This window comes from Triturus cristatus, chromosome 8, assembly GCF_964204655.1.
Source record: "Triturus cristatus chromosome 8, aTriCri1.1, whole genome shotgun sequence".
NCBI classification, from domain to species: Eukaryota; Metazoa; Chordata; class Amphibia; order Caudata; family Salamandridae; genus Triturus; species Triturus cristatus.
In genome coordinates this window covers 975,301,647-975,318,901 of record NC_140591.1, presented here as the reverse complement: position 1 = coordinate 975,318,901, position 17,255 = coordinate 975,301,647, and the positions used below count along the sequence as shown (strand labels likewise).

At 47.1% G+C, this 17,255-nt stretch overlaps 1 protein-coding gene across 1 annotated transcript in view; it reads left to right on the top strand.

The window, feature by feature from the left end:
- Positions 1-17,255, top strand: part of CUL4A (cullin 4A) — a 408,579-nt gene that overhangs the window by 297,982 nt on the left and 93,342 nt on the right. Inside the window, exon 17 of the mRNA XM_085622501.1 lies at positions 6,283-6,388. Coding sequence (XP_085478627.1) covers positions 6,283-6,388 — 106 coding nt within the window. The remainder of the gene's footprint in view (positions 1-6,282; positions 6,389-17,255) is intronic.

Sequence of the window (17,255 nt, the reverse complement as noted above, 5' to 3'; positions counted from 1 at the left end):
GAACAAAAGTTACTTACCTCTAAACTGCGGTTCTCCAGTATTGGTGTCTTTCATAGATTCACATGCGACCCACCCTCCTACCCTCAGAGGCTCTTTTTTCTACTTGACTATATCACTCTTGTGCTAAGAAAATCTGAGGGCCTGAGCCTCTGAGGAGAACATTCTAAGAGGGTGCGGACGCCTGATTGGCTGGAATTTGGACAAGAACATAATGACAGTAATATGTTATAGAAGTGACAAGTTGTCTACCCATAAAAACTCTATGGTTTTACTCTCTTTTATGGCTATATTGGCTTATGTTATTACTACATTGCTATGTTATGTACCGTGGGACTCTCACTTCGACGGGGAATATTCAAGCATGTGAATCTATGAAAGACACCAATACTGGAGAACCACAGTTTACAGGTAAGTAACTTTTGTTCTTATGTTGCTTTCACCGTATCTGCCGTCTCTATTGGCACTTTAGTTACTTACACCAACAACTGTACTACTTAATGCCACTCTACTCTATGCCAATCCCCTCCATTCTACGCCACTCCACTCTGTGCCATGCTACTTTACTGTGCGCCACTCCGCTGTATACAGTGGGACTGTATTCTATGCCTCTCCACTCCACACAATGTCACTCGGCAAGACTTTACTCCACGCCACTCTACTCCTCACCACCCCACACTAGGCCTGTCTATGCCACTCCACTCTACACCACTTCACTCTATGTCATGCCCCCTTACTTCATGCGACTCTACTTACTCCACCCCACCCTTCGCCACTAAGCTAAGCCGCTCTACTCTACTGTGCACCACACAATGCAACTCTACTCCACTTTACGTTATGCCATTCTTCTGGATGCCACTCTAGGTCACAAAATTCCACTCTGGGACACTCTATGCCTCTCCACTCTACGTCATGCTACTCCACACCACTCCACACCACTCCACTCTATGCAACTCCACACAATGCTCCTCCACTCTACCCCACACCACTCTATGCCAGTCTACTCCCCTCTACGTCACTCCACTTTACGCCACTCTACGCCACTGTCACTGCACTCTACCACCCTACTGTATGCCACTCCACCACCCCATTCTACGCCACTATATTCTACACCACTCTCTGCCACTCTGCACCACTTGATTCTGCGCCACTCCTTGCCATTCCACTCTATGCGAGTCATATCTACACCACTCCACTCTACGTCACTCTGCACATCCCCACCTTACGCCTCATCGCTCTATGCCACTCTCCTCCGCTCAACTCCATGCCACTCTACTATATGTAACTCTTTTCCAAGCTAGGTCTCTATGCCACTCTACGCCACTGTACACCAAGCCAGTCTGTCTCTCTACTCCACTCTAATCTGCACACTCTACTATATGCCACTCTATAGTACGCTACGCTATGCCACTCTACCCTATCCCACTCCGCTTCATGCCACTCCACTCCACCCTACACTACTTCACTCGCAACTCTATTCCAAGCTACGTCTCTATGCCACTCTACTATACGCCACTGTACACCAAGCCAGTCTGTCTCTCTACTCCACTCTAATCTGCATCACTCTACTATATGCCACTCTACAGTACGCTATGCCACTCTACCCTATGCCACTCCGCTTCATTCCACTCTCCTGTCCTCCACTCCACATCAAGCCACTTTATGCCACCCCACTCCACTCACCGCTACACCATGCCACTAACTTTTAGCTATGCTGAGGAGCTTCCACGCGGCTGTAAAACAATGTGCTGTTTCAGGATTTAAGGACATATTTGATGGCCCTGAGACTTCAGAACAGGGGGCAAGTCCTTGTACTCACTCTGGGTGCAAGTGAGATGGGCCCAGTCCTTGTACTCAGCAGGGTAGAGATCAGCAGGGCAGCAGCGAAAAGCAGAATAGCAGTTCTTCCAGAGCAGCAGTCAGGCAAAGTGGCAATCCTTGCAGCACTGCTGTTTTTACTCCTGGCCGAGTTCTTCACAGTTCCAGTAGTACTGTCTTGGTAGGGTCAGAGGCCCAGTACTAATACCCAATTGTGCCTTTGAATTGGGGGTGACTCCAAAGTATGCCCTTGAAGTGCACAAGCCCCCCTTTCATCCCAGTCCTGGCGCCATACTATCAGTAGGGGGTAATTAGCCCTTTGCGTTGGAATCAAGACTCCCTTTTCAGGTGTCAGACCCCCCTCTCTCTTCCTGCCCAGGGAGAGCTATCAGAATGCAGATGAGTTCTGTCTCACACCCACCCTTCCTGTGTTTGTGGCTGTCTAAAGGGAATGCACAAAGTGTAGCTATCACCCACCCCAGACATGTATTGGAGACAGGCTGCAAGGCACACAGAGGAGCAAGAGCACAGAAATTCCCACTTTATAAAAGTGGCATTTATATAAAATACTAATGTTAAATTCAACTTTACCATCTAGGAGGATTTAACATTTCAAAGATATAAAACCTGATGCAGCTGCTCCTTTTTGATCAGGAACTACAGTTGAAAAGTGTTTTAAGAAAGTTCCATTGCCAGCCTGTGAGAGGAGTAGGCCTCACAGTAGTGTAAGCGAATTTAGATGTTTGTCGCCACTAGGACTTGCAAAACGTTCCAGTACATGTCCTAACGTTTACTTGCACAGCACCCTGCCCTTAGGGATACCTGGGGCCTACCTTAGGGGTGATTTATGTGCAGTTAAAGGGGAGTTTAAGGCTTGCCAAGTGGTGTTAAATGCCAAGTTGAAGTGGCAGTAAACTGTGCACACAGGTCTTTGGAATCGCTGGTATGAGACAGGTTTGAAAGGCTCCTTGTGTGGATGGCACAACCAGCGCTGCAGGCCCACTAGTAGCATTTAGATTACATCCCCTCAGTATATGGTATACCACTTTACAAGTGACTTGCAGGTAAACTAAATGCAAATTGTGTATACACCAATGTTACCATGTTTAGGGGAGAAGCTTATGTACTTTACCTCTGGTCAGCAATAGTAAAGCACTCAAAGACCTAAGGCTAACAAAAAGAATTGAGCAAAAAGAGTAGTAGGAAGGCAAAACGTTTAGGGTGACTCTTCAGAGAGGGCCATTTTCCAACAGAAGGGTATCTTACAAATATACCGAACCCTGATACTCTATTCTCAGGACACCCAAGGCCCCCTTAGAAGCAAATGGGTGATTTGAGTGGGCCCTTTTGAATATATTGATTGGCTGGAGGCATGCATGCCCTCTTCCCCCCGCCAGCTGCTGCTCTCCTTCCGCCTCCTGATGATCCAAATTAACTACCTCCACACTACATATCTCACTCCCCAACGACTATGGTGTGCAGGTCAGACCCTGCCCTCAGCATGCCAATGCTGCCACCAAACTGACGCAGACTTTTATCATATGACATGGTTGTTTCCTCTTATAGCACCCTGTTGGAACGGGGTTGAAGATACTTTATCCTGAGTTCTAAAGTATCAAATCGCAGAACACCAAAGAGTGCTTTATTGGAAATTCTAGATGAGCTGGGACGACACCAGAGGAGACAAAATGCTGGTGGGCGTGGCCACCATGGTGGCAAAAAGAGATATACCCTGACTATGGAACCGCGGAAAGCCACCTACGTTGACCATGTGGTGTAAGGAGGTGGACTGAACAAGAAACCCCTGTCCGTTTGGCGGGAGAATGTCCACAAAACATGCTAAGATGTGGGATAAATGGTGGGAATGCTATAGTTTATACCTGGAGATGCTGATTGTATCCTGATGTATAGTACTGAAGGCTGTATGTGATTGGCGTAAGTCGCTTGGGGCGGCTGACACCCCCCAACCCAACCGTTTAATTCTTTTGCCCAGCTCATGGGCTGTAGCTGTCCAAAAAAAACAATGAAATCTGATTATCAAAAAAAAGAATGTTAAAGGGAAGATACTACTAAAAGTGATTGCTTTTATCCATTCAGTGCCTGGTTTTTCTCTGCCGCCTCCTCTTTCGAGTCGGGGTCCAGGCATAGGACGGTAATGCAACCAGAGCTGCCGCAAAGCCAATACTGTAGTATGGCAACCACAGCCAAGGTCCACTTGAGTGAAAGGCTCTAGTTTAAACAACCACTTCTCCCAAGATGCAGTGTGTTTCATCATGGTAACCAGCCCACTCCACGGTGGTGGGAAGGTGAAGTCCCAGAAATAAACAGTGTTTGTATGCTGCGTCAAGGCAAAAGCCAGTGGGCCCTGCAATTGAACCAGAATTGCAGATCTGTTACTTGGGCAGTGACCGAGGAAGGCATAACGAATATTAGCACAAGGGACAGGCAAACAGATTGCTGTTTGTTTAAAATTTTGAAAATGAAACTGGAGTATTTGATCATGTGTTTATTGATAATAATAAACAATTTCGCATTGGCTTACTGTTGAGACGTTAGACCTTTGTGACGAGGACAGCAGCTCCTCAACACTGATCCTTCTCTCAGTAGTCCACATGTTTGTTTTGTGTCAGTTCCATAGCCAGTCATTAAGTGAATTAAAGGATGTAGGAGACGCAATGAATCGGCAGGTCTAAATAATGGGGGCACATTCCGAATCTCTTCTTTAAGGGATTAACCTTCCATGAAAAGGTGGGAACATTGAATAGGCATGTGATGTTTAAGTACAAATTGGAGGCAATGGTTAATACTGCAGGTTGTTCAAAGCAATGTCTTGGCATCGGAGGGAACAATGACATAGCTGGAGGCAGCTTGGAACAGGCTTTCTGAATTTCAATATTGTTCAGGCACTTGATGCACAAGCTGTAGAACAGGTGTGAGGGAATCTTGAAAACTATTACATTGGAAAAGAAACTGGTGTGTTAGTTGTCACATTTTTATTTGGTGATCTCAGCTCTAAATCAATGGTCAAAGTTGGTTGGTAGCGCCAACTGTACTATGATCCCAAGCTAAGTTGAGAGGAGTGTATGAGGGTAAGAACTCTATGTCCATGTCCGTTGACACTGCAGGACACTTTGTTTCCAGTATTGAGCAGGAGAAAGACTTGGGTGACTGAAGCACAGGGGAGAAAAATTACACTGTGCTGGATTGTTACACCTGTAAAGGTCCAGCTGTCGAGTTAGGATAGCTAAACACAAAATAGGGTAACCCAATAATCTCCCAGGTGATTGTTTATGAACATGTAAATATAATAGGACGCTATTGAAAGGAATAATTTTAGGAGAGTATTAACACAAAAACTCTTTGGTTAGTATAAGATGCATCAAACCAAGAAGATCAATCAGTAATCAAACCGCAACATGAATGTAATATGCACGTATAGTGGTATCCTCTGTGTCAGGCAGCATTAAATAAAGACAATTTACTAGCATGATACGTTTTTTCAATACTAAATGGTGATGCTTTGTCAGTGCATAGAATCAAAACATTATCACACATCAACAAAGGCCACATGGTCTATTTATAAAAGCCCAACAAGCAAGAGTTGACCTTGTCTGTGCCAAGACCACTCACTTAGAGATTGTCCATTAACAAGTTTTAGTAAGCCTATGAAGAACACACTAAGTGGTGATCTTGAGGTTGATGAGGAATAATGGTCAACAATTCACTACCTTTACGATTCTGTCCATGAGCCCATACTCAACACTAAGTGTCAAGATACAAAAATGACCAACCTTTTGGATCTTGTATAAAGATAGAATACATAAATTCGATATATACACATATGTAATTCAACAGTACTATGCACATGATTTCAACCGGTGTGGTTAAGAAGCATGCCAAAATAGAGTGGAAACACCCAACACACACTGGACTAATCATTGACACAGTAGAAACAGTTGGACAGTTTACCGTTGGTGGATCACTCATGGATGGGGACACCTTTGATGTTTGCAGCAAAGAACTACCAAGTGCAGCAATCTGTCTGCTAAAGGGGGTTGCGTTAGGGTACGACCATTATATCAAGCTAGTGATCATTTGGCTTGTGCTTCTGAATTAAATACCCTGAAGTGATATTTGAGTATTACTTTTTTGATTTTTTTTTCTTCAAATACCCTTCTCCTTTACTCTCTGTGATATGCCAAGTCTAACATATTTAGTTATTTTATCTGTTTCTATATATGATTTATGTTTTGCAGAATTATCAATACATTTTCTCATTACTGAGCAAAAATGCTGATGAATGTAATTGCTGTGTTAGTATTTTTCAAGCTATTGTATATTTTAAATTTGTATTAATTAATATGTTGTTTCTAAACAGTCAATGGTTGACTATACAGCTATCTCATTAATGTTAAAGACCTACATTGTGGTATAGAAATAATTCGATGCTACTTGTTTACATTCTAGGGGAAAAAAGAAATTCAGGTATCACTTTTTCAGACATTGGTACTGCTTATGTTTAATGAAGGAGAGGAATTTAGTTTTGAAGAAATAAAAATGGCTACTGGTGTAGGTATGTGGAATTTTTTTATCTTTATTTAACATTTCAGTTTGAGCGGTCTACGTAATCTATGAATGCAATGTACTCCAGCTTCTCCCAACCCCTTAATTCTCAAGGTCCTACAAAATGACCCTCTCTAAGCACCTAAATATCCTATTAACATCTCGGTCCCCACCAGCTCTGCTTTTCTGACATATTGCATCAGCCCCTTACTCCTTCATATGGCTTACCTCGTAGTGATGATTTAATGGTTTAGCATCAAAGTCTGCTGATTCACGGCTCTCTTCTTTTGTGTCACCTAGCCACCTTCTTAGTGTATGACCATCAAAGGTTCTCTAAAGCTAACCTCCAGAATGTTTACATAGTTTTCATTCTTATTCCATGCTAGAAACATTACTTCAGAAATCCCATCATTGTCAAACAAATCATGCACACTATAGTCTGTTGCTAGTTTTTGACCCAGGCTTTTCTACAACGCCCCCATCCCTACCTTTTGTCTCTGTGATTGGGGTTTTTTCCGGTTTCTGAAAAAGTCTCTGATTAGGAGCATAACTGTCTGAGGGGGTCTATGACTGGGTGCATGAGTGGGTTTGTGACTGGGTGCATAAGTCTCTGAATGGGTATGTGAGTGACTACATAAGTCTCTGAGAGGGTCTGTGAGTGTGTGGCCAAATGAGGGAGGGGGCTGCGCGGTCCCACTTCACATGCCGATTTCAGTCCCGGGGACCAATGTGTCTAGTACTCGGTGCATGAGTGTTTGAGTGGGTCTGTGACTGGGTGCATGAGTGGGTTTGTGACTGGGTGCATAAGTCTCTGAATGGGTATGTGAGTGACTGCATAAGTCTTTGAGAGGGTCTGTGAGTGTGTGGCCAAATGAGGGAGGGGGCTGTGCGGTCCCACTCCACATGCCGATTTCGGCCCTGGGGACCACATCCCCGGGGCCCGGCCATTAACCTAGGGTGAGAGGGGCTGCACAGCCTATTACAGCCTTGGAGACCCTTTTCCCCAGGGCCTAGCCATCTCTCCAGCAGGCAGGGAATCAGACATAAGCCCCACTTCCAGCTTGTGAGAGAATTTTGTCTTGCTTACTGAAAGTGGAGTGTTTGCTGTGACTTGGCGGGAGCTATCAAAGCTCCTGCCAAGTCACAGCAAACGGCTATGTCCCGGGGTGGGCACCCCAGGACATAGCAGGAGCCGGCCCAGGGAGGTGGTGGTCCCCAGGGCTCCTGGTGCCACATGTGGCCTCCCTCCTTTGATTTAGTGGTGCCTGCCCCGGGGAGATGGCTGTGTCCGGGCTGAAAACGGCCCAGGAAAGGTGCCACACGACCCCCCTCCCATTTTAAAAATAGCATTTTGGCCCCATGGCAATGGCAGTCCCCAGGACACTGGGAGGAGTTTGTGAGCCCCCGCCCATTAAAAACAAACTATCCCCGGAGAGGTGATGATCCCCAGTGCACGGGGGAGGTCCTCCCCCGATTTATTTAGCATTTGCCCAAGATGACAGTCCCCCGGGCCTGAGGAGGGGTCCGTGTTGCCCCCAAAAGACAATACAAGCCCCGGGCAGTTGGTCCCCGAGGCATTAAAATGCCCAAGGAAGGGGGGGCATGCCCCCCCTCCTTTAAATGTTCTATGAGCCTGCATGTCCTTGGGACCAGCCTGTGGCCTGAAGCTCATTCAGGAAGAGGACTCTCCAGGAAGGTATACGATATCCATTGGAAAAGAGTTTGAGAAAGTACTTGTTCTCCATCTGTATCCAGGAAGGCCTGTCTGCCATTATGGGTGGTAGTGATGCAGCAAGATTGCACAGGTGCAGATCGTTAGTGCAAACTCAAGTACATCCTGCACTTGAGCAGATGGACCTTTAGTCCCGGATTAAGGTGTGACACAAAAAATCAAAAATAATACATTACAGTGGAGCACATTTGGCCCCACAATGATAACAGAGACTGTCAGATTTGCAAACCTTAAAGGTTTGTCAGTAGATTTTAGCAAAGTACAAACTCAAATCATTCAAGTTAGTAGTAATTCAGGAAACAACTTAGAATAAATTATTGGATAGAGACATTTAGCTGCAGATTCCTTACCTTTGAACTTTCAGGCTGAGTCCAGAAGATTTTTCATAGCGGTACCCCTGCGCGTCGGTCGGCAGCGTGTTGGTCATCGTTGTGACGTCCACATCGTCAATATAACCGTCACTTCGATGCGCTGACGTCAGTTCTTTTTGTTCCGTTCCAGCCAGTGCCGCTCCGTTGGAGCGCTACCCGCTGTCAGTTTTTTACAGACCTTTTTCGACTTTTTGTCAACTCCGTTGGTGTGTTTAGGTATGTCAAATAAGTCTACTACAGGGTTCAAGCCGTGCAGGGCCTGTCACCGCGCCATGTCGGTCATGAACACCCATTTGGTTTGTCTGTGGTGCCTGGAGCGTGACCTCCACTGCCAGGTCATGGCGCATAAGGCTTTGAGGGGGCAGTCCCTAAAGCTTCTCACGGTACGGCACCGCGGAGGTCGCCTTGCCAGTCTCGATCCTGGGTACAGATCTCGGTCGCGAAGAAGGTCCGAGCACTGATCCAGTGATTCAAAGTCTTCTTGGTCTAATTCGTCGAAGACAGGTAAGGGGCATCACAAAAAGCACAAGATATCGAAGCATGCTACGACTTCGCCCCGCCCTTCTTGTGATGTGTCAGAGGAACCTCGGAGCACGAGGCCCCGCTCCGCAGAGCGGGTGCCTGGGTCGGCTCAGTTTTTCCCTCCCTTTCTGGGGCCAGGAGCAACCCCCCGCCCAACTCAAAGAACTTTTATGACGCCATGTGTGTCATATTTGGGTTGCCTGACCCTGCGGCGCACCTTTGTACCCCGGAGGCTCAGAGGATGGATGGGCCCCCCATGGTTCCTGGGCCAGTGGCTCCTGCCCCGGCTCCACAACCTCCGAGTGGACCTGTTACCGGGCCCTGATCGACGCAGGTCGCACCTACACAGCGACCTTTCCCGCTATTGCATCCAGCTCCGAGGTCCTTTGCATCGCCGGCGCCAGCCCGATCCTCATTGCCGACGACATGGAGCCTGTCGGGCGACCTCCGAAACAGAGACTGGCGGCAACGGCGCCATAGAGCTCCATGCCGTTCTATCTGCCCTATTCTGAAGGGTTAGGGATGGAGGAAGAGGATTGGGAGGGGGAGCGGGAGCAGGATCCCTTAGAAATCCTGCAATAGCAAGACATAGACTGGTATGAGGAATTGGGTGACACCAGTGGTCTGGACACCTCCCCAGACTCTGGCATGCTTTCCCCTCCTACCCTGGCTGCGGTGGAGGGAGCAACTTTTGCCATGGTGGTGCTTAGAGATGCGGAGATCCTTGACCTACAGCTTCCTACAGTGGCGGTCAAGACAAACGTCTCAATAGAGGGCCTGCACCCTGGGGTCTTGAGATCAGAACCCCTACTGCCTTTCAAGGAGGCCTTGTCCAGCACAGGGGCTTTTGGGAATAGGATTATTGCCCGCCGCCACAACCCCGGGGGACCTACTTTTCCACACCACCCACCCCACTCCCAAAGCTTGGTAGTCGAAGCTTCCACATCCCGAGGCGCATTCCCTTCCGCACCCCGGGCAAGGAATCGAAGAGGCTGGAAAACCTTGGGAAGAACCTTTTCTCTTCCACCAGCCTAGCGCTGCGGGCGGTGAAAACCGCATGCCTCTTGGGCTAATCCCCTTCTCTATGCCCAGAGCCTTGAAGGAGAACCGGGCTCTACTCTCCCAAGCTATATCAGATGGGAGAGACGCAGCGAAGTTTACCATCAGATGTGGCTTGGACATGACGGAGTTGCTAGGTAGAGCGATGTCCACGACAGTGGCAGTTCGTCGCCATGCCTGGCTGAGAACATCTGGTTTCTCGAGGGATGTGCAAGCCAACCTCATGGACATGCCCTTTGATGGCTCCTGACTCTTTGGAGACCAGGAGGATACTGCCCTTGAGGGCGTCAAGCACTCGCGGGACACGGCCAACTCTTTGGGCCTCACTACTGCCCCCGGGGCTTCATCCAATTTTCACTTCTTTTGTGGCTACGGAAGGGGTTACCAGCTGTGCTAACCCTAATCCGGCCAGAGGGCCCGCAAGTTCAGCAACCTCTGCAGGGCTGCGGACGCGGCTCACCGCGGCCTCCTGGGTCAGCAACCAGAAATTGAGCCAAGCCACCATCCCCTCTTCCACGGCAAAACCTTCCTAGTCCGATTCCCCAGGACCACTCTCGGCCAGTTGGTGGCAGAATACGCCATCACTTCCACCACTGACAAAACATCACATCGGTCCGGAGGGGCTACTCCCTCCCCTTCGAGACTACTCCTCCATCTATGCCCCCAGCATACGATTGGCTGACAGAGGATCACCTTGTTTTGCTCCATGAGTAAGTCAATTCTCTCTTGGCCAAGGGAGCCATAGAGAGGATTCCCGGGCCCGAAGTTGGCAATGGTTGCTATTCCTGCTACTTCCTGGTCCCCAAAAATGACAGAGGCCTTCGTCCAATCCTAGACCTCAAAACCCTCAATTACTTCCTCAAAAAAGGAGAAAATCAAGATGCTCACCCTTGCTCAGGTCCTGTCTGCCCTGGACCCAGGAGACAGGATGGTAGTGCTGGACTTGCAGGATGCCTCCTTCCATATTCCCATCCTGCCTGCCCATTGTTGCTACCTGCAGTTCAATGTGGGCCACTAGCACTTTCAGTTCACGGTGCTTAACTTTGGCCTCACCAGTGTCCCTCGGGTGTTGTTAAAGATGATGGTGGTAGTCGCAGCTCATCTGCAGAGATCTGGGGTTTCAGTCTTCCCCTATTTCTATGACGGGTTGTTGAAGGATGGTTAGTCCCAAACAGTCGTCTCCCACCTCCAGATGACGGCGAACCTCTTGCATTAGCTGGGGTTCACTATCAATGTGCCGAAGTTAAACCTGACCACCCTTCAGTCGCTTCCTTTCATTGGGGTGGTCTGCACACGGTGCAGTTTCGGGCCTTTCTTCCCGAATGGCAAGTCAAGGATATTCAGGCTATGATGCCAATGTTTCAGCCTCTATCCTGGGTTTTGGTGAGACTGACTCTGAGGCTGTTGGGCCTCATGGCCGACTGCATCCTGCTAGTGACCCATGCACGGTGGCACATGCGGGCTCTGCAGTAGGACCTGAAGTTCCAATGGGCACAGCATTGAGGAAACCTCACCGACCTGGTTCAGATTTCAGAGGGCACTGCAAAAGATCTGCAGTGGTGGCTGACGAACCGTGGGTGGTTCAATGACAGACGTGTCCCTTCTGGGCTGAGGTGGCCATCTGGGGAAGGTGGAGATCATAGGACCATGGCCTCCGGTGGAAGCCAAGCTCCATATCAACTTGCTGGAGCTTCGGGCGATCCAACTGGCACTAAAAGCCTGTTTGCCATCAATTAAGGGAAGGCTTGTTCAAGTGTTCACAGACAACAGTACCGCCATGTGGAACTGCAACAAACAGGGCGGAGTGGGGTCGTGGACCCTCTGTCAAGAGGCTCTTTGTCTCTAGACTTGGCTGGAACGTCAGGGCATTTCCTTGCTGGTTCAACACCTGGCCGCTTCTCTGAACGCCAGGGCGGATGAGCTCAGCCGGAGGTTCCTTGCGGATCACTAATGGCATCTCCATTCAGTGGTGACACAAGTTCTCCTTCAGCAGTGGGGACAGCCTTGGTTAGTTCTGTTCGCCTTCAGAGAGAACATGCAATGTTGCGCGTTGAGGTTTCCAAGGTGACACTCGCTCAGCAACGCTTTTCGTCGCAAGTGGAGCTCAGGCCTCCTATACGCCTTTCTGTCCATACCACTTCTGTCCAGAGTGCTCCAGAAGATCAGGAGCGACTAGGCACAAGTTATTCTTGTGGCTCTGGACTGGGCACGGAGAGTTTGGTATCCCTAGCTTCTAGACATGAGCATCGATCCTCTGGTCAGACTGCCCCTTCGGGAGGATCTTCTGTCGCAGCAGCAGGGGAGGGTCCTCCATCCTAACCTGTCCATTCTCCACCTCCTTGCATGGAGATTGAGCGGCAACAGTTGACAGCTTTTGTCCTTCCTCCTGAAGTCTGTGAGGTTATCTTGGCAGTCAGGCATCCCTCTACAAAATCAGTATACACCTGCCAATGGAACAAGTTTTGTAAATATTGTACAGACCGATCTATTGACCCTTTATCTGCTCCCTTATCTGAAGTCCTTCTCTTCATTCTTTGTTTGGCCCAGCAGGGCTCTGCTCTGGGCACTTTGAAGGGCTACCTTTTGGCCCTTTCTTCTTTTCTCCGGCTGCCTGTTCAGTCATCCTTGTTCAAATCTCCTATAGTGTAGAGATTTTGAAGGGGCTAACCCATTTGTTTCCCCCTTCACCTTTCATCATGCCAGAGTGGGACCTTAATTTGGTGTTCACCTTCTTGATGTGTGCACTGTTTGAGCCGTTGCATAACTGCCCTCTACGGTTGTTTACCATCAGGGCATCTTTTTGGGTGGCAATAACCTCTGCCAGGAGAGTCCACGAACTACAGGCGCTATCTTCAAAGCCTTCTTACCTGACGACCTTTCCGGATAAGGTACTACTCCGTACTAGGGCATCTTTTCTTCCTAAGGGACTAACATTCTTCCATCTGGGACAGTTGGTTACCCTGCTCACCTTCTATGTGCCTCCGCATCCTTCCAAGGAAGAGGAACGTCTCCACCGTCTGGACCCAAAAAGAGTGGTATCGTTTTACCTTGATCGAACCAAAGAGTTCCGGGTGGATGGCCAACTCTTTATAGGGTACGTGGGCGCAAAGAGAGGATGTGCTGTCCAGAAGAGGACTCTCTCCCGATGGGTTATCCTCTGTATAAAAATGTGTCGCGCCTCAACGAAGAAGGAGCCCCCTGGAGGACTTAGGGCCCATTCCACCAGGGCAAAAGCGGCCACCACAGCTCTCCAGCGTGGTGTTCCCATTTCGGATATATGCCAAGCTGCTACGTGAGCATCTCTACACACGTTTACCAGACACTACTTCATAGATTTCCATGTTCGAAGAGAGGGCCTCTTTTGTCACTCTGTTTTACAGAATTTTCTGGTCTGAACTGTTCCACGATCCCTCCTCCGGGGATGGTATTGATTGGGTATCTGTTCAAAGGTAAGGAATCTGCGTCTAGATGTCTCTATCAGATGGACAAGTTACTTACCTTTGTTGACGCCTTATCTGGTAGGGACCAGATCTAGCCGCAAATTCGTTACAGACCCACCTATCCTTCCCTCACTGCAGAATGGGTTTTAAATGTCAAGGATGTCCACTTCGGGCCTCTAGCTGTTCGTTTTTTAACACACAATGGTCAGTCACTTCATGGCTCCGCGCCTCTGGCGTGGAAAGTCGTAAAAAGTACTGACATCAGCACGCCAAAGTGGCAGTTAGATTGACAGCGTGGACGTCACAACGACGATTAACATTACGCCGACGACGTCACGCGGAGTCGACCGACTCCACCTACCGGTGCGCACGGTTACTGCTATGAAAAATCTTCCAGATCCAGCCTAATGCCTGGAAGTTCAAAGGTAAGGAATCTGCGGCTAGATCATGTGTCTACCAGATAAGGCGTTACCGAAGGTAAGTAACATGACTGATTAGTCTAATGCAAAACAATTCAAAATAGCAAAGACAAACTGTTCAAACTTGTCATAAGCAAATCGAGACAGCCTTAGGCTTCCCATGAAAGGAAGTTCCCTAAAACGCTGAGCTAAGAAGTCAGGTAAGTTGGATAGAAGTCAGGCAGAAGGTGACAGCAAATAAGGCCTCTAAAGGCAAAAGCAAATAAAGATTTAGTCCGGTATGTGAGGATGGATTTAGCCAAGAGTCTAACTCTTTTGACAGGAGCTTAAGGAAGTGGCTCCTCTGACAGCAGAAGGGGGCATCTGATCTAATTTACTCAGTAATGCATAATTAAATAGTACAGATCTTTACAGTGAAAAGGAACTCCATATGGTTCCCATGAAGAAAACCAATCAGTATCGAACATTTTCTAATAAACCAGTCTCAGCCTTCTTCCCAAATACCATACAATGGAGTCTTTGCTGCATGACCTTCATTGGATAGTTGAAGGATTAATTTTGGTCAGTGTGTTCTTCTCACAGGTGCAGAGGTTTATTATTTAGCTCTCCAAGGAACATATACAGATAAACATTCACACAGAAACCAAAACATTATGATACAATAAAATTAACATGTACTGATGTAGTTTGGCCCCTGAAACAAGAGAAAGAAAAAAATTATATTCCACAGACAATCATTTCCACTCAGCATTAAATTGAGGCCTGTATTAACTATAGCTACCTTAACATGAAAATCACACTCTTTATATACATATATATATACATATATATATTCACTGAAAAAAACATAGGTTTCACACACGTTATAGTTAGGAATTAGCATTTAAAAAACCTTCCAAATTCACTTAAAAAACCATAGGTTTCACACATGTTATAGTTAGCTGGACATTTCACTCGTGAAAAACCATTGAAATTCCCCCGTTATAGTTAGTGCGGGCAACTATAACTCACGCGACCGCAATCCTCTGCTGATGAGGTCAGATATTACATCACTGTATTTAGACACTTATTTACCCATGTCTTCTTCCATTAATTTTTAGCTATACATATATTACAAATATTTTTTTTTCAGAAAGACACATATGTCATCAGTGATGTAATATCTGACGTCATCAGCAGAGGATTGCGGTCGCGTGAGTTATAGTTGCCCGCACTAACTATAACGGGGGAATTTCAATGGTTTTTCACGAGTGAAATGTCCAGCTAACTATAACATGTTTGAAACCTATGTTTTTTTAAGTGAATGTGCAAGGTTTTTTAAATGCTAATTCCTAACTATAACGTTGTGAAACCTATGGTTTTTTCAGTGAATTTGTACGTTTTTTTAAATGCTAAGTTCTGTTTTTATTATTATTTTTTTTTTTTAAGGTTTTTCACCGTGCGCGCGCCATGCACCCACGGTGCGTTGTGCGTGCCATGCGCGCACCCCACGCTTTTTCGAAAAAAAATAAAATGTTTTTTTCATCCTTGGGGGTCCTTCAGTGACCCCCTGACAAAGGCTAGGGGGTCAGGAACTGTCCACCCTGCCCCCTTTTTACATTCTCCACCTTTGTTTTTCACTGCCTCAGACTGCGAGATAAAAAATGGCGGCCGGCACTTCCTGATTTCGACTGACTGGAATGTTTACTGTCATGTAACCACCAATCAGAATTACGCTCGCGCACGGCAGTGTGCGCGTACGGTATGCTTACCGTACGCGCACGGTGCGCGCCTATAGATATATATGTACTTTTAACTGAAATTTTCTCAGGAACTACTGAACAGATTGACTCCAGATATTCAAAAGGCACATCCCTGACCTGAGGACTTTCTCTTTGCCAAATTTCAAATAATTCTGTTCAGCCGTTCGGGCTGTACCTTGGACTAAAGGTCCCTATGGAAAAATGCATGGGTAAAACGCGTTTTGGGACCCCCCTTTTTTCTCGGCCCCCGCTTGACTAATCACCCCGAGACTTTCAGGGTAGGAGCGGAGCGCCCCACCTATATTGAAAAATTCGCGAGGATTCGTCAACCAAAGTTATTCAAAATAGAATTTTCAGATTTCCTATGGAAACACGGTCCTAACTATAACTATCTACTGGCGACCGCCAGTAGATAATATGTGTGTGTGTATGTGATGTTCAGTGAATATATATATATATATATATATATATATATATATATATATATATATATATATAGATATAGATATAGATATAGATATAGATAAAGATATATATTACCTACTGGCGGTCGCCAGTAGGTAGTTATAGTTAGGACCACGTTTCCATAGGAAATCCGCAACATTCTATTTTGAATAACTTTGGCGCCGGTTGACGAATCCTCGTGAATTTTTCAAAATAGGTGGGGCGCTACGCTCCGCTCCTACCCTGAAAGTCTCGGGGGGATTCGTCAAGCGGGGGCTGAGATAAAAGGGGGTCCCAAAACGCGTTTTTCCCATGCATTTTTCCATAGGACCTTTAGACACAGCTACAGCCCGAACGGCTGAACAGAATTACTAGAAATTTGGCAGAGAGGTAGTCCTCAGGTCAAGGAAGTGCCTTTTGTAGGTTTGGTGTAAATCTGTTCAGTAGATTCTGAGAAAATAGCCTTTAAATCAATATATATATCTGAGCCAGCTTACGGTGCGCTTACCGTACGCGTACGGTGACGTGCGCGAGCGCGATTCTGATTGGCTGTTAGATCTTAGTAAACATTCGAATCGGTCGAAACCAGGAAGCGGCGGCCGCCATTTTCTCTCTCGCACTCAGAGTGTGGATTACAAAACAAAGGGCAAAAACATGTAAAGGAGCTGTTTAGCCAGCTCCAAAGCACCTAGCCATGTAGAGGGAGTCCCCAAAGATCCCCCAAGGCCAAAAACGCAATTTTATTTTTTTCGTTAATCTCGCCGATTACGCTTACCGCTTGCATGGCTTATCAACACTTAAAAAAAAAAAATTTAACCTTTCACAACGAAGCGCATCATATGTCCTCCATGTGCGCACGGTGCGCGAAGCGCATCGTGCGTACATGGCCCATCTAGCGTAACATGGGCACGCGGTGCGCGTAGCGCACCGTGTGCCCACCATGCGTGCACGGCACTAACTGCGTAAAGTGGGCGCACGGTGCGCACGGAACGAACTGCGTTAAGTGGGCGCGCACGCCACGAATGGCGTAAAGTAACTTAGCATTTAAAAAAACGTACAAATTCACTGAAAAAACCATAGGTTTCACACACGTTATAGTTAGGAATTAGCATTTAAAAAACCTTGCAAATTCACTGAAAAAACCATAG